Source organism: Cervus elaphus, chromosome 1 (assembly GCF_910594005.1).
Source record: "Cervus elaphus chromosome 1, mCerEla1.1, whole genome shotgun sequence".
NCBI lineage: Eukaryota > Metazoa > Chordata > Mammalia > Artiodactyla > Cervidae > Cervus > Cervus elaphus.
In genome coordinates, this window is record NC_057815.1 from 64659125 (window position 1) to 64677175 (window position 18051).

General features: G+C 44.8%; 1 protein-coding gene across 1 annotated transcript; it reads left to right on the plus strand.

Moving 5' to 3' along the window:
* The first annotated feature begins 4208 nt into the window (after positions 1-4208).
* TRIM21 (tripartite motif containing 21) lies at positions 4209-17479 on the plus strand. Its single transcript, XM_043905806.1, has 7 exons — positions 4209-4293; positions 5612-6055; positions 6547-6642; positions 7907-8137; positions 13174-13196; positions 14423-14523; positions 14802-17479. Exons 2-7 carry the CDS (start codon positions 5648-5650, stop codon positions 15350-15352), a joined length of 1410 nt encoding a protein of 469 aa, XP_043761741.1. The 5' UTR covers positions 4209-4293; positions 5612-5647; the 3' UTR covers positions 15353-17479.
* Positions 17480-18051: the final 572 nt, after the last annotated feature.

Here is an 18051-nt window from a genome sequence, read left to right on the forward strand (position 1 = left end):
GGAAGTAAGCAGGTGAAACTTCATTCTATATGCTTAGGAGAGATTGCTCCCCATTCAACTCATTCTAAAATCTAAATTATCCAACAGTCTTTGAGGCAGGAGGCAGATGGCCCCCAAACCACCCCCATAGTAAGGCAATTGGAGATTCATTCTCTATTGACCAAAACTCCAAGACAAGAATAGCAGGAAAGTTACAGGAGGAGGCTGGGCCCTGCTCAGACCACATATTTCTCAATCCAAAGTCAAGAGACTTCCCCAGTGACACATGCACAGAAAAGGTTCCTTGCAGGCCAACGGGGTAGCAATGTCAAGGGATGCTCTAAAAAGACGCCTCTTTGGAAGGATCCATCTTGGCTAAGAGATCCATGTGCATACATGGAAAGATCCTGAGATTTACCAAATATAGACTGTGAACCAGGCAAATTATAATGATTTGCCAAAGGAAAACCAAAAGAAATAACCCATAAAAGTAATTCAAACTGCCATGAGGGTGCAACTCAGGGACTCTCCCTCTGAGTCTGCCCCCGTGTGTCTATCCACACGTACTATACTCTTTTTCCTCTTAATAAATACTTTACTTGCTTCACTACTTTCCATCTTTGTGGAAATTCTTTCCTACAAAGCCAAAGGGCCAGGGCCCTTGTCACTGACCCCTGGTCGAGTGGCTAGGATCTGGTGCTTTCACTGCCTCAACCGGGCCCCAATCTCTGATTGGGAACCCAAGCCCCGCTCCAAAACTTTGCAGGCCAAGGCTACCCAAAATCATATCAGCTCACAAAATTGGGGTTCATTTACTCACTGTGTTTTACCCAGGGATTAATTAGGCACCAATCCTACCCTCTAGTAGTTTATGCCTCTAAACAAGAGTACACGCTCAGTCATGCCTGCTCTTTGCCATTCCATGGACTGTAGCCCATCAGACTCCTCTGTCCATGGGATTATCCTGGCAAGAATACTGGAGTGGGTTGCCATTTCCTCCTCCGGGGGATCTTACTGGCCCAGGGATTGAAACTGTATTTCCTGAGGCTCTTCCATTGGCAAGTGTATTCTTTAGTAAAAGTGCCTAAAAACTAAAGTGATATATTATTCTCTACTCTAGCAAAGAGAAAGAGGAAATGTTTTATATAAAAGAGGATGGTGTTTGAGTTGAGACTTTAAGGATAAGTTGGCCTTAAATATACATATATATTTTTAAAAGCCTGCCTAGATTATAGTTAAGATTACTGTATATGGAATCAAGCAGAACTTCGTTAAACTCCTTACTTTTAGTTAAACTAGGTACCTTGTGCCAGGTACCTGGACTCTAAATGCATCAGCATCCACTCTATAAAATTGAAATGACAAGACTATCTAGAGAGGTATAAATGAGATGACATGTATAAAACACTGAGCCAATCACTTGCTCTCAAATATATCCCTTCTCCCTCTTCATTGCAAGAGGTTAATTCCTAAATGCTGGGTTTCCAAGGCTCCCTTGTAACCTGGTTACTAACTGGGTTTAGGCATTGCAAATATTGAAGGAAGATTGATCAGATCCTCTAGATGAGCTGAGGTATGGTTAAATTAGTGATCTTTATTCAGCAAGCAATGAGAGTAAGAAGGAAAAAAAAAAAAGGAAGACAAGCAGCCTTGGAGAAAAGGGAAGTGAGGCAAGGAAAAACACAAAACAATGCAATACATTATCACAGTGGATGACATTCATAACAAGTTTCAAAAATATATGACAGGCCCCTCAGTCAGTGGGTTTGCTCATCAGAACTACAAAAGGGAACCTCACCTTGAAATAGTCCATGGGAGGAAAATGAAGGGAATTTACCTTTCCCACTTTCTCCCATCAATGCTCACCTCATGAGGAACTAACTCCCTGCAATTTTTGTACTTGTGCCATTTGCTTATAACAACTGCTCAGAAATCTGGGTCCCATGCCCTGTATGTGATGTCTCATCAAATCCAAAAGTGTGTGTACAGAACAGTAACCAGCACTGCTAGGGTGCTGACTAAGAGAATAAGAGGGGTTCATGAGAATCTGAGATGGTACACAAGATTAGTATCCAATACACATCACCCTGAAAGACAATGGTGATGGAAACTCTTCCCAGTGTACAGAACTTGAAGCAAGAACTTGTCCATTTTGCTTGAAACCAAAGATGAATTGATATATATGATGTATATGCACCACCTGATTTTGCCTTACAGATTGGCCTGTAGGTCCAGGACTGAAAAAAAGATTGAAAGATTGATGACAGAGTTATGGGTAGAAGTATACACTGAACATCTAGGAAAGGGCCCAGAGTGAAAATGTTTTTGTCTTATGTGAATTCCCACCAGAGGACATATAATGCAGAGAAGGCACCCAATAATCAGGGGAATAAGATGACCCATCCTATTCACTGGAAGGACTGATTTTAAATCTGAAGCTCCAGTATTTTGGTCATCTGATGCAAGCAGATGACTCATTAGAAAGGTCCCTGATGTAGGAAAAGATTTGAGGGTGAAGGAGAAGAGGGCATCAGAGGATGAAATGGCCGGATGGCAATACCAATGCAATGACCACGAACTTGGGCAAACTTCAGGAAATGATGAGGGACAGGGAGGCTTGTCTCGCGTGGTCCAGGGGAGCTGCAAAGAAACAGACACAACTGGGCGACTAAACAACAACAATCAGGTAAATAAGATGACCCATCCTCTGAGTATTGATCAGTCTTTTCTCAGTCACCTGGTGTTTATTCAATGGACTCTTGTACAAGTATCCTTATCAGTAGTGGTAAATGGATAAACCCAAGGAATCCATACTCAGGCAGCAATTGTATTTCTACTGCTATAGACACCTGTACATAAAAGACCAACTCCGAGCCTGATTTTTCCATATTTCTAAGAGAATCTAGACAGTCTTTTAGTGACACGTTAATGACATTGAACCAACAGCAATTTATCCTCACAAAATAGGTACTATTTCAGAGAATAATTCATTTGCTGTCTTATATTGCTCCTGCCAGCACCACTGTTTTTTGATTTACAACATCAGGGTCTCCAACAACATCCCTTACAACCAAGAAACTGATTTTACAGTCCAAAACTTCTGATAATGGGATTGCACTATGGAATGCAGTGGTTTTACAATGTACATCATCAACCAGAAAAAGATGGTCCAGTAAAAATATGAGATGCAATGCTAAAGGCTCAGATATGGCAGCAGTTTGAAAACCCTACTCTATGATATAAGAACACTGTACCATAAATTCTGGTGCACACCTAAGATCAACAACTAATAGGTGATGGTATTTTTCATAGCCATTATAAACACACTCTTCATAGAATAAAGAAGGGAGGTGGTTGCAGCTCCTATTTCCCTCAAACTGGTAACGCATTTACAGATCATTTTCTTTCCATCCCCCAACATAGGGCTCAGCCTTCTTCTAAGGGTCTAGTAAAGGAAGAAGTTCTTCCACCAGAGTGAACACTCTGATTCTCATAAAGAGAAATTTGCCACTACTCCCTGGCTCTTTGAGGTTTCTTGTGCTTAATCACTCAGTTGTGTCTGACTCTTTGAGACCCCATGGACCGTGGCGAAGTACACAACTGTAAATGTATTTAATGCCACTGAACTACACACTTCAAAAGGGTTAAGATGGTGAATGTTATACGTACTTCACCACTTCACTTCACTTCAATAAAATAAACATTTTATTATTTAAAATAATAATAAAACAACCTGAAAAAGTCCCTGGCTCAGGGAGAAGTGCACAGTTGGTGCCTCAATAAATGGCAAGTCCCTTCTTACCACTCACTGGTGTGATAATGCCCTGAGGTACTGCGGAATAAATCGCTCTCCCCCTGATGTCAAAAGAATATCAAGTCTCCTGAAAAGGGAATTGTTTTTGGAAGTAGGGAACAGAAGGTGGCCTTTAGAGGAGAGCTCCAGGCACCGCTGTCCATCCAAACCTCCTCAAAAGCAGCTCCCACACAAGGGCACAGCACCTAGGCCTGGGGTGATGACCTGCATCAAAGAAAGCAGCATGGCTCCTCCACGTAGCAGATACGCTGCTTCACTCTATTACACAAGGAGGACACCGGAGGGAACGCAAAGCAAGGACTAGACGCTGCGGAGTTTTCAGTCCCCCAGCCTCCAAGAAGCTCCGGACTCTAGCGGCACCTCAACCCCTCCTCCTTCCTCCTCCCTTGGCCCCGCCCACTCTCCGCCCCCTCTGCCTGCCTCCCTTTCAGATTTGCAGTGGACGGGAAATCGAAAGTGAAATAAGGAAGCGGCTGCTATCTACTGCGTCCATTGAAAAGGTGAGTGAACTTGGCTAGACCGAGATACCCCAACTCTCCCTGGGGGACCTCTCTCCCCTGCCCCGGGCCGGAAGAGCCTCATTCTAGCCGTCCCCACCCCTAGAAACTTCGATCTCAGGTTTTCTTTCGCAATAGGTTTCCTTCAACCCTAACCCACCTCTTCTTCCCCTGCAGCCTGGGAGGAGGCTGGGCTGTCCTCCTGACTGGGATGTCCCCTGGAAGGAGCTCGGATTGCCCTGCTTCCGCCGGCACCTGAGCTGGGAAGACCCAGAGAAACTGGGAGAACTAGGATGGCAACCTAGCTCGGGGTTGGTCCAGGGGAGCCCGGTGTGGGGGTAGATCCGCGATCCCTGAGACTGCTGTCCCCAAAAGGCCCCCTCTGGAGGTGAGAGAGACAGGGTTGCTTAGGATATTAGAAAACTATGGGTCTATGCCCTAGAAGAAACAAAGGCGGTGCCAGGTTCAGAGTAGCTGAGAGAAGAGCCCAGGAAGTTCTTAATAAACCACACGCTTCTGTGTGTATGCACATACATATATACACATACATATACATATGCGTGTGTGTGTGTGCTCTGTCGTGTCTGACTCTTTGCTACCCCATGGACTGTATGTAGCCCGCCAGGCTCCTCTGTCCATGGTATTTCCCAGGTGAGATACTGAAGTGGGTTGCCATTTCCTTCTCCAGGGAATCTTCCCAACTCAGAGATCAAACCTGCTGTCTCCTGTGTCTCCTGCATTAGCAGGTGGATTCTTTACCACTTGCACCACCTAGGAAGCCCATGTACTTAATACAGATATACATGTATCCTTAGGAGAATATGTAAGAATAAATATAAATATTCTTATATATATTCATGTTACTGATAATTAGATACCAATAACCCCTGCCTATTGCAAAGATTAATGAGAATGTATGTGAAGTATGTGGCACCTGGCACGTGGAAGGAGCACAGTCAATGGTCGCTACTGTTAAGATTAGCTTCTCAACAGAGTGGAAGACCAGTGGCCTGAGGCGGAAGATCAATAGGTAAAGCCTGGACTCTGAGGGGTTAAGCAGAGGTGAACATGATGAAAGTCGAATTGTAAGCAGCTGTCTCTCAGGTTCTCAACAATTTTTGCTATCTCTTGGAGATTCATTGTCCCCTTCTGTCTGACTGGATCAGTGACCCAGACTATGGAAGAGGAGCACTTGCTGTTCAGGTTGAGGTCCTTGTCTTTTCTTGTTTTCACTCCCTCTAGGTCACCCTCCCTCCGGTTCCCTTTTCTCACCTGGCTCTTCTCTTCCCTCCCTTTCCCCTTCTCCTCCCCTCACCGCAAGATCTCCCCAGCACTGCTGAAGAGGAGCATCACGCCAATGGCCTCAGCCATACCCTTGACAATGATGTGGGAGGAGGTCACGTGCTCTATCTGCCTGGATCCCATGGTGGAGCCCATGAGCATTGAATGTGGTCACAGCTTCTGCCAGGAGTGCATCTCTGAGGTCGGGAAAGACGGGGGCAGCGTCTGTCCTGTGTGCAGGTGCCACTTCCTGCTCCAGAACCTCCGGCCCAATCGACAGGTAGCCAACATGGTGGACAACCTTAGAAAGATCAGCCAGGGTGCCAAGGAGGGCCCCCACGGGGAGCTGTGTGCGGTGCACAGAGAGAAACTTCACCTCTTCTGTGAGGAAGATGGGAAGGCCCTTTGCTGGGTGTGTTCCCAGTCCCAGAAACACCGTGATCATCCCATGGTCCCTATTGAGGAGGCTGCTCAGGAGTACCAGGTGAGGCCTCAGCACAGAGGCAGGAACAGGTAAAAAGGAGATGGGGCCCTGTTGACGGCTTTGTTCCCCAGAGCTGGGAATGGGAGAGAGTTACCTGTGGGGCTGGGGAAAGGATAGGGGTCTCCTGCCTTCTATGTCTTATTTAAGGGGGAAATGGCAAGCTCAGCACAGTTTTCTCATTTTCCAGGAGCAGGGATGTGCCATGGGAAAATGCTTCAAGAATCATCTTCCCTTGTGCCCTCCTGCTTAATTAGGAACAAGCAGTGCCCCCACGCTTTGTACCCCAACCATGTGGCCCTGTTTTGTAAGAAATATCAGGCTTTTTCCAAAACCTTCCCATCCACAGAGTTCCTACCCCGAAGAGACTCTAGTCCTTCCTTGTCCTCTGCACTCAGGCCCTAATAAGAACCGGTATGATCTTCCCCCACTTTACACCCCTGCACCCTCCTTCTTGACCTGATTGGGTATCATCTTGCTTTCATTCTCTGCAGGAGAAGCTTCAGGTGGCATTAAAGAAACTAAGAGATAAGCAGGAGTTGGCTGAGAAGCTGGAACTGGACATTGCAATGAAGAAAGCATCCTGGAAGGCAAGAGTCATATCCTGAAGGGAATCTTAGATCAGAAACCTGGGGAGGGTCCAGCTATGCCAGTCCCTATATCTCACTCTCCAAGAACCAGCTGCCCCATAGGTCTCTTGATGGAGGGGATTGAAAGAGTATGGAGATCAAAAAGCGCTCCCAATCAGATGGAGAGAGAGTCTTAGGAGAAGGTGCTGAGGGACAAGATACCCCCTAATGCTCCTGCTTCTTGAGCCCAGTCTCTGGAGATGACAGCACAGGGCCTCAGGGTCTGGGACAGAGGAATGCCAGGAGAGATGCCCAATGTCAAGAAATGACAAGTTGTCAAGAAATGACAGTGACTGTGAGGACCAGACTTAAGGGAACCATAAAGGCCTAAGATGGACTTCCCTGGTGGCTCAGATGGTAAAGAATCTGCCTGCAGTATTGGAGACCCGGGTTCAATTCCTGGATTGGGAAGATCCCCTGAAGAAGGGAATGGCTACCCACTCCAGTATTCTTGCCTGGAGAATCCCATGGACAAAGGAGCCTGGCAGGCTACATACATCCCATAGAGTCGCAGAGTCAGATATGACTGAGCAACTAACACTTTCACTTTCAAAGGTCTAAGATAGGAAAACCAGTCTGACGAGGTAGTTACTTGACCATGTCCAGCTCACTGGTCCAAAATGTAATGGGAGAGCTACAGCTTGTTCCACCCCAGGGATTAGGAGGTGGGGTGGGTCAGGGACTAGAAAGGAGCAGAAGGAGCTCATGGCCAAGAGGTCCCAGAAGAGGAAGACTTGAGACCCAGGAAGGGTAAGGCAGGCTGTGGTGATCTTGAGTGACCCTCCAGTTAGAAGCAGGAGAGGGCAAGCATAGAATATCTCAAAGAGTCCTTTGTCCTAGACTTCGGAACCAGGTTATGAGCCTGGCTTTGCAGGTTTGTTGGAGTAGGGCCAGGTGTTACTCGCTCAGTTACTAAGATATGAAGACAAAGGGGCACATTGGGGGAGCGGGGGTGACTTGAAGGAGGTTGAGGAAATCTCTGATACCACAGGCTGATGCAGCTGTGATAGGAGAGCAACTACGGTGCGCCTCCCCCACCGCGCCCCACCAGTCCCATTCCCCTCAGGCCCAGAAGCCTCACCCACCTTCCTTCCCAGCACGGTTGTGTATGTGTGTGTTCCCAGACAGAGCCAGAGTGGAGTAGGAGTAGGTATGGATACTTGCATTCCCAAATCTTAGGGGATTATGATTAAAAACCACCTCTTTCTTTCCATTGACACCAAAGGGGAAAGTTGAGGCGCACAAATTGAGAATTCATGAAGAGTTTGTAAGGCAGAAAAACTTCCTGGCTGAAGAGGAGCAGAAGCAACTGCAGAAGCTAGAGGAGGAGGAGAGGCAACACCTGAGAACCCTGGGGGACACAGAGGCCAGGCTGGCCCAGCAGGTCCAGGCCTTGCAGGAGCTGATCGCAGAGCTGGAGAGGAGGAGGCGGGGCTCGGCGCTGGAGCTGCTGCAGGTGAGGCCTGAGAAGAGCTCCCCTCTGAGATTCAGGGAGTAACTGAAAAAACCCAGAGTGCCTTGGGGCTACCTTCAGGGCACACAGAAACTTGGTCCCTGGCATTTTCTTAAATAAACTGGAATTCAGACCTATGAGTGGTTTGCATTCAAGGCCTGGAAAAGTACAAATTAGAAAGGAATATTCCATGCAGCAATGAAAAGAAATGGACATCACTAGTAAGTGTCTGTTCTAATACACAATCAGATTCATGATCTTGAGAACATACCTTACTCTTTCCGAGGATTAGGTTGCTCCTATGTTAAATGGATATTTTAATATTACATATCTCAGGGCCCCAACCTTGCCACCAATTCCTTCCGTAACTCTAAATTAAGTCATTTTCTTTCCCTAGACCTAATTTCTCCATTTGTGAAACAAGGGCAGCGGGAATAGACTGAATGACAAGGAGTTCCCCAGGCTTTAGTTGTAAATGTAACATGTTTACACTTCTATGAGCTATATATGTATAAATGTATATATGTATAACTGTATCACTCTGCCATATACCTGAAACATTGTCAATCAACTGTGTTTCAATTTTATAAAAAGAAAAAAAAGAGGCAGAGAACACAAGGGATCTGTTCTTGGGAGAACCCCATGGGGTCTGCTAGGTTTCCATACATAAACATAAAATGCTTAGAACAGTGCCTGGCACACAGTATGTGGCTGCATAAATATTATTTAATTTTATTATCATTTATGTTATAAAATACCTACTGAATACCTACCTCTGAGGAGGCCTTACAAATAGCTGAGAAAAGAAGAGAAGTGAAAGGCAAAGGAGAAAAGGAATGATATACCCATTTGAATGCAAAGTTCCAAAGAACAGCAACAAAAGAGAGATAAGAAATAAGAAAGCTTTCCTCAGTGATCAATGCAAAGAAATAGAGGAAAACAATAAAATTGGAAAGACTAGAGATCTCTTCAAGAAAATTAGAGATACCAAGGGAACATTTCATGCAAAGTGAAAATAAGTGAAGGTGAAAGTTGTTCAGTCATGCCCAACTCTTTGCGACCCCAAGGGCTATTCAGTCCATGGAATTCTCCAGGCCAGAAGACTGGAGTGGGTAGCCTTTCCCTTCTCCAGGGGATCTTCCCAACCCAGGGATCAAACCCAGGTCTCCCACATTGCAGATGGATTCTTTACCAGCTGAACCATAAGGGAAGCCCAAGATGGGCACAATAAAGGACAGAAACAGTATGGACCTAACAGAAGCAGAAGATATTAAAAGGAGGTGGCAACAATACACAGAAGAACTACGCAAAAAAAGATCTTTATGACCCAGATAACCACAAGGGTGTGATCACTCACCTAGAGCAAGACACCCTGGAATGCGAAGTCAAGTGGGCCTTACAAAGCATCACTATGAACAAAGCTAGTGGAGGTGATGGAATTCCAGTTGAGCTATTTCAGATCCTAAAAGATGATGCTGTGAAAATGGTTTACTCAATATGCCAGCAAATTTGGAAAACTCAGCAGTGTCCACAGGACTGCAAAAGGTCACTTTTTATTCCAATCCCTAAGAAAGGCAATGCCAAAGAATGCTAAAACTACCACACAATTGTACTCATCTCACACACTAGCAAAGTAATGCTTAAAATTCTCCAAGCCAGGCTTCAACTGTACGTGAACCGTGAACTTCCAGATGTTCAAGCTGGATTTAGAAAAGGCACAGGAACCAGAGATCAAATTGCCATCATCCGCTGGATCATCAAAGAAGCAAGAGAGTTCCAGAAAAACATCTACCTCTGCTTTATTGACTACACCAAAGCCTTTGACTGTGTGGATCACAACAAACTGTGGAAAATTCTGAAAGAGATGGGAATACCAGACCACTTGACCTGCCTCCTGAGAAATCTGTATGCAGGTCAAGAAGCAACAGTTAGAACTGGATATGGGACAACAGACTGGTTCTAAATCAGGAAAGGAGTATGTCAAGGCTGTATATTGTTACCCTGTTTATTTAATTTATATGCAGAGTACATCATTCAAAATGCCAGGCTGGATGAAACACAAGCTGGAATCAAGATTGCCAAGAGAAATATCAATAACCTCACATCCATAGATGATACCACCCTTAGAGCAGAAAGTGAAGAAGAACTAAAGAGCCTCTTGAAAGAAAGTGAAAGAGGAGAGTGAAAAAGTTAGCTTAAAGCTCAACATTCAGAAAACTAAGATCATGGCATCTGGTCCCATCACCTCATGGCAAATAGATGGGGAAAGAGTGGAAACAGTGGCAGACTTTATTTTTGGGGGCTCCAAAATCACTGCAGATGGTGACTGCAGTCATGAAATTAAAAGATGCTTGCTCCTTGGAAGAAAAGCTAGGACTGACCTAGACAGCTTATTATAAAGCAGAGACATTACTTTGCCAACAAAGGTCTGTCTAGTCAAAGCTATGGTTTTTCCCGTAGTCGTGTATTGATATTAGAGTTGGACTATAAAGAAAGCTGAGCACCGAAGAATTGATTCTTTTGAACTGTGGTGTTGGAGAAGACTCTTGAGAGTCCCTTGGAGTACAAGGAGATCCAACCAGTCCATCCTAAAAGAGATCAGTCCTGGGTGTTCATTGGAAGGACTGATGCTGAAGCTGAAACTCAAATACTTTCAACCCCTGATGTGAAGAGCAGACTCATTTGAAAAGACCCTGATGCTTGGTAAAGATTAAAGGCAGGAGGAGAAGGGGACAACAGAGGATGAGATGGTTGGATGGCATCACTGACTCAATGGACATGAGTTTGAGAAATCTCTAGGAGTTGGTGATGGACAGGAAAGCTTGGCGTGCTGCAGTCCATGGGGTCTTAAAGAGTCGGACACGAATGAATGACTGAACTGACTGAATGACCTACTGAATATAAAAACAGTCGGTTGCAAATGACAAAATAAAGCTAAAAGTAAAATAACTGAGAAAATAAAATTAAACCTTGTGCAAGTTATTTTGCCCTCCCAGGAAAATATGGACAAAGAAATGAGAATTTTAGAGAAATATTAAAATATGACTTTGTTTCTCCCTTATTTGGCCTAAGCCAGGGTTCTCATTTGGTAATACAGCTTTGATGTATATGCTCATTGCACAGATTATTGAGTTATATAGCCATCCTTGTCACTGCTTTTTCTGTGCCTGTTTACTAATCTTTAAATGGAATATAAATAACAGTACTTACCTAATAGGAGTTTAGAAATAATTAAACAATTTATACCACAAAAAAAATCTGTTCTAAGCCATAGTAGCCATGTGTTGTTACTGCTACTTTTCCTAATTTTTGTTTTTTGTTGTTCAGTCACTAAGTTGTGTCTGACTCTTAGCGACTCCATGGACTGCAGCACACCAGGCTTCCCAAAGTTTGCTCAAATTCATATCCATTGAGTCAGCAATACTATCTAACCATCTCATCCTCTGCATCCCTCTTCTCCTTTTGCCCTCAATCTTTCCCAGCATTGGGGTCTTTTCCAATGAGTCGCCAAAGTATTGGAGCTTCAGCATCAGTCCTTCCAATGAATATTCAAGATTGATTTCCTTTCAGAGTGACAGATTTGATCTCCTTGCAGTCCAAGGGACTCTGAAGAGTCTTCTTCAGCAGCACAATTCTAATTTATTTCATAATACCATGAATAACTGAAAATTCTTAAATAGCACATAAAATTGTCAGGCATTCAGTCCCTCATGACAATGAAATGAGGTGGATGCTATTATTATTACCCCTAGTTCATAGATTAGAGAACTTAAGGTACAAAGAAGTGAAAAGATTTAGTGATAGACTGAAGCTAAGAAACTTAACCCAGTTGACCTGAATAAGAGGTATTATCACCTGAGTAAGAAGTATTAAGTAGAAAACACATCAATGAATTTATTTTTAAAATAGTTTTTGTGTTTTTTTTTTAATAAATTCACTGATGTGTGTTCTACTTAAAAATCATCTCACACCCAGCAATGATGAGCTTGCCTCACTTTGAGAAACTTTGGACTACATGGTCTCAAAAGTCCCTCTGCTGTAACATTCTGTGGTTCCTCTTTTCCCCATACCTCTTCATTGTCTCTTGGTCAGATACAGTCATGGGAAAATTTGTTTGTGCATAAAAGCCAATAAGATTGATTTGACTTGGCAGCTCTCTTCTTCCCATGATCTAAATCATCTGCCCTTCTCTGAGTGGAGCTCTCTGAGGCACTTTTTGACAGGGCCTAGGAGCCTGCCAATTCCTGGGTAAGGACCCTAGTCCCTGCCACAGAACATTCTCAGATGCTTTGGTTTCACATACATGACAGGGACATTAACCATAGCATAGGACAGCGCTTTAAGCCCTTCCTCCCCAGCACTGCAAGTCTACTGATGAGAGCAGTTTCTGTGCATTCATGTGTCCTGACTCGGCCATTCTCTCTGTGACTGGGTCTGGGCCTCAGCCAGGCAGAGCTATTTGTGCCTTTCTTCTCCCCCACCAAGAATCTGATCTTTTTAATTTGTTTTCTGAATCAGATTTTGTAAGCTACTTTTCCTTCCCCTCTAGGAGAAGGCAATGGCACCCCACTCCAGTACTCTTGCCTTGCCTGGGAAATCCCATGGACGGAGGAGCCTGGTAGGCTGCAGTCCATGGGGTCACTAAGGGATGGACATGACTCAGCGACTTCACTTTCACTTTTCACTTTCATGTTTTGGAAAAGGAAATGGCAACCCACTCCAGTGTTCTTGCCTGGGGAATCCCAGGGACAGCGGAACTTGGTGGGCTGCTGTCTATGGGGTCACACAGAGTCGGACACAACTGAAGCGACTTAGCAGCAGCAGCTTCCTTCCCCTGATTACAGGTCACACCCATGCTGGGTTTCTGCTTCCTCATCCATTTCAAGGTGGTCAGAGGCATTTTTCAGGCCTTGGTCCAGAAGCTTGGGGCAGAGCAGTGTTCTGTAGATCTCAGAGTGATATCGCTTTACCCACACAACTGAAGTCTCAGTTGTAAACTAAGGACTCCAGAACTTACTGTCTGTTTCTTATCTCCTCAGGAGGTGAAAAGTGTCCTGGAAAGGTAAGGAAAGGTTTTCTTCATTAGAGGAGGGGGCAGTATATACCTTAAAAAAGAGTTTTAGTTAGAAAACATGCATTGAAGTCATCCCCATCCTCCTTCCTATTCTCAAAGACCCAGTCCTCCTTAAAATATGTCCTGGTCTCAGAAGGCTAATTAATGGACAGCTCAGTTGGTGAATGTCAACCCACTCCAGTATTCTTGCCTGGAGAGTCCCATGGACAGAGGAGGCTGATGGGCTACAGTCCCTGGGGTCACAAAGACTTGGACATGACTGAGCAACTGAACACACACAGTTGGTGAGGTGCCCAAAGTAACTGGCATGTCATATCTTCACAAAGTGAACTTATAACAGACAGGGAAGTTGAGTTTACAGCCTGCTGGGACTCTTTTAAAAAGTATCTAACCGGTTTCAAACCTCTCCAAAAGAGCCATGGGTAAGACCCACAGCATGGGCGAGACTCCTTGAGGTTCCTCATGGAGGTGATTCAGCCTGTATCAGACACCTTGAGTTATGAAGTGAAACAGAAGGTACTTGTGTAATGACCCAGAGAGACATACAGGCTGGCCAGATGATACAGACGCTCATGTAGCCATCAAGGCTTAGACTAAAACAAAATCCTACCTACTTTTGCCCTCCGTCCACAGGGATCCTAACACAGATTGTTGTGGTTGTTGTTGTTTAGTTGCTGAGTTGTGTCCAGGCTTCCCTGGTGGCTCAGATGGTAAAGAATCCGTCTGCAATGTGGGAGACCTGGGTTCGATCTCCAGGGAAGATCCCCTGGAGAAGAGAACAGCTACCCACTCCAGTAATCTTGCCTGGAGAATTTCAAGGACAGAGGAGCCTGGCAGGCTACAGTCCATGGGGTCACAAAGAGTTGGACATGACTGGGCAGCTTTCACTTCACTGTGTCTAACTCTTTGCAACCCCATGGACTGTAGCCCCAGGCTCCTCTGCCCATAGGATTTCCCACACAAGAATACTGAAATGGGCTGCCATTTCCTTCTCCCGGGGATCTTTCTGACCCAAGGGATTGAACCCATGTCTCCTGCATTGGGAGGTGGATTCTTTACCACTGCATCACCTGGGAAACCCCCCTAACACAAGAGCAGTTTGCAAATTTGCATTGAATTAAATTATCAGTCATCCACAAGGGTGGTATAGCCATCGGATTTGGGCAGGATGAGGTAGGAGTTGGAGACAGGTTCTCTAACCCTTTTTCCCACAGGAGTGAATCCTGGAACCTGAAGGAGCTGGATGTCACCTCCACAGACCTGAGGAATGTATTCTATGTGCCCGGGATTAAGAAGATGCTGAGGACGTGTGGAGGTAAGGCCAGCACCAGGGGTGTGGGACTGGCTTGCCAAGGGAGTGAAGGGGATAAGGAGGGTGCCCAGTGCATCCCTGGGTTGGAAAAAGATGGCAGGTTAGAGTAGGTGGGGCAGGTGCAGAAATCGAGAAGGTGGTTCCCTCAAAGGAGTTGGCTAGGGATCTTCTCCTCACACAGTGAGGCTCAGGGTCACCCCTTCATCCTCATCCCCCCACCACCGGCACAGGGTTCTGACTCTGCACACCCTCCCAGCCTGACTGTGACCCTCTCTCTGCAGTACACATCACCCTGGATCCACAGACAGCCAATCCATGGCTCATCCTTTCGGAGAATCGGAGACAAGTGAGGCTTACAAACACCCGGCAGGACGTGCCTGAAAATGAGGAGAGATTTGATGCTTACCCCATGGTACTGGGTGCCCAGCGCTTTAACTCCGGGAAAGTTTACTGGGAGGTAGATGTGACGGGAAAGGAAGCCTGGGACCTGGGGGTTTGTAGAGACAATGTGCGGAGGAAGGGGCAGTTTTCGCTCAACTCCGACAATGGCTTCTGGATTATCTGGCTGTGGAACAAACAGAAATATGAGGCTGGCACCTGCCCCCAGACTCCCCTCCACCTTCAGGTGCCTCCAAGCCGAGTTGGGATCTTCCTAGATTATGAGGCCAACACTGTCTCTTTCTACAACATCACTGACCACGGCTCCCTCATCTACACCTTCTCCGAATGTGCCTTTGCTGGACCTCTGCGGCCCTTCTTCAATCCTGGTTTCAATGATAGAGGAACAAACTCAGCCCCTCTGATCCTCTGTCCACTTAAGACAGGCTGGTAGGGATCCAGATGATTCTGTCTGGACACAAGCAACCCCTCTGTTGGTTCCACTTCTTAGCCAGTGACCCTGTCTCATGTGCCCATGAACTCCAAACCACCTTTGTCTCTGCATATGTGTCAGGATGCCGCAGGCAAACTGGCACAAAGGTCACCCGCGGTCTATGTCAAATGACCTACAGCACCAGTATTCCTGTCCTATGTTGCTTTATGATTCCCTCCATGAAAGAAACTACTTGCATTTGGCCCCCAAACTCATCTGGATCAACTAAAGCATGTTTCTACCTTCATGTGACTCAAGTTTTGCTTTTTCCTCTCCATCTCTAGGCTTTTGGTCCAATCTCTACTATATATCTTGCAAAGTGAAAGTGAAGTCACTCAGTCATGTCCAACTCTTTGCAACCCCATGGACTGTAGCCTACCAGGCTCCTCTGTCCATGGGATTTTCCAGGCAAGAGTACTGGAGCGAGTTGCCATTTGCTTCTCCAGGGGATCTTCCCAATCCAGGGATCGAACCTTGGTCTCCCGTGTTGTAGGCAGACGCTTTACCATCTCAGCCACCAGGGAAGTCCCATGTATCTTGCAAAGGACTTCCTAAATAAATTGGTCTCAATCTATCCTATCATTCCTACCTTGTACACCTCGAGGATTATCTTCCCAACAGACATCTGATCAAGAGTGGCTTCACAGTGCCTATAGGAAAACAGGCATTAACTTTTAAAATAAAGGCTGAATTATGCATGCCTTAGGTTGCCATGTTAAATATCTAACCAGCTGTGATCCCTCATTTCCACTGTTATCTCCCCACCACATCTTGTTGACAGTGGAGTTGGTTAAAGAACATATCAACATAAATGGCCAGTGTGATAGTTTTTTGATAGACCAACTTGCCTAGGCTATAAGCCCCCAGATTTTCAATCAAACACTAATCCAGATTGTTGCTATAAAGGTATTTTTGTAGATGTCATCAAAGTCCATAATGAAAGTGAAAAGTGAAGTCGCTCAGTCGTGTCCGACTCTTTGTGACCCCATGGACTGTAGCCTACCAGGCTCTTCCATCCGTGGAATTTTCCAGGCAAGAGTACTGGAGTGGGTTTCCATTTCCTTCTCCAGAGGATCTTCCTGACCCAGGGATCAAAGCCGGGTCTCCGGCATTGCAGGCAGATGCTTTACCATCTGAGCCAAGTCCATAAAGATTTGACTTTAAATAAGAGAGGTTGTCCTAGATAAGCTGGGTGGGCCTAATGTTCAATCAGGTGGAAGTCTAGAGGCGGAGCTGAGGCTCCTGTGAAGAAGATAGTCCACTTGTGAATAGCAGCTCCAACTCATGCCCAAGAGTCTGAACTTCACCTTCCTGGATAATCTGCCCTGTGGATTTTATGACTTGTCTGGCCAGCCCTCCCAGATGTATAAGCGAATTTCTTAGCATAAGCAAATCTCATAATATTTATTTCCTGTTCTCCTCTGGTTGAACCCTGACTGGTGTGAAGGCCAGGAAGGAGGTAACAGCATCACCTGATTTCAGCAGACACTTTTCTTGAATTTAAACTTTTTAAGTTGGCACAATGAAGCTCTACATGTGAACATCAGTAGGCTCCCTGAGAGCCACTGTCCTTCCAGGAAATATGATTCCTTATCTAAAATAGAATCTCAGATTGCCCTTAGCACATATGCTAAATATTTCATGAAAAACTTAGATACTACACAAAGATGTCAGTGACCTTGAAAAAAGCTGTTGTTTTTAGGTCTTAACCCTGGACAGAAAGAAGGTACTTTGATGGAAAGATAGCAACAATGGAGTCCTCAGGCAAGAGACATCATAGAGCTAACTCAATGTAAGTTGTCGAAGGTGACCAGTGCTTTGGTTGATAACACTAGAGAGAATATGGAGAATTTAGTTCATCATGAATGGGATGTGCTGGGGGAGGGTTGGATTCTGTATATCCAATATGGGTCAAAGAGAAATATTTTTTATTAGAAGGGTAGATTATGAAATCAGCTTTTCTACCTCTCTGCTCTGGGCATGACCAATGTAATTGATGGTGGGTTTTTTCCCCCTTCAGTTGATATGCTGATGTGAGGACACTGCCATAATGATATAAACTTAAATAAATTTTTATTTCTCAAAATCTGAATACCTTGGCATATTGGGTTACCCTGATGTTTGCAGATATATTACACAGATGACATACTGCCATCCCCTGCATCTCCACCAAAAAGAATTAAATAGTAGAGGTTTCATAGTATCTCAACTTTTATCCCCACCGATAATTACTAACAAGTGATCCAGGTACACTCCAGCATGTTACACATAAGATTATCATACTAAGTGAAGTAAGCCAGAAAAAGACAAGTATCAATTATATGTGAAATCTTAAAAAAATGATATAAATGACCTCATATATGAAACAGAAATAGACCCACAGATATAGAAAACAAACATGGTTATTAAAGGGGAAAAGGGGGTTGGAAGAGATAAATTGGGAGTTTGGGATTAACATATATACACTACTTTATATAAAATATATAACTGAGAACCTACTGTATAGCACAGAAAACTATACTCAATATTTTGTATTAACTTAATAGGGAAAAGAATTTGAAAAAGAATAGATACATGTACATGTATAACTGAATTACTTTGCCATTCACCTGAAAATAACACAGCACTGTAAATCAACTGTGCTTCAAAAAAATTTTTTT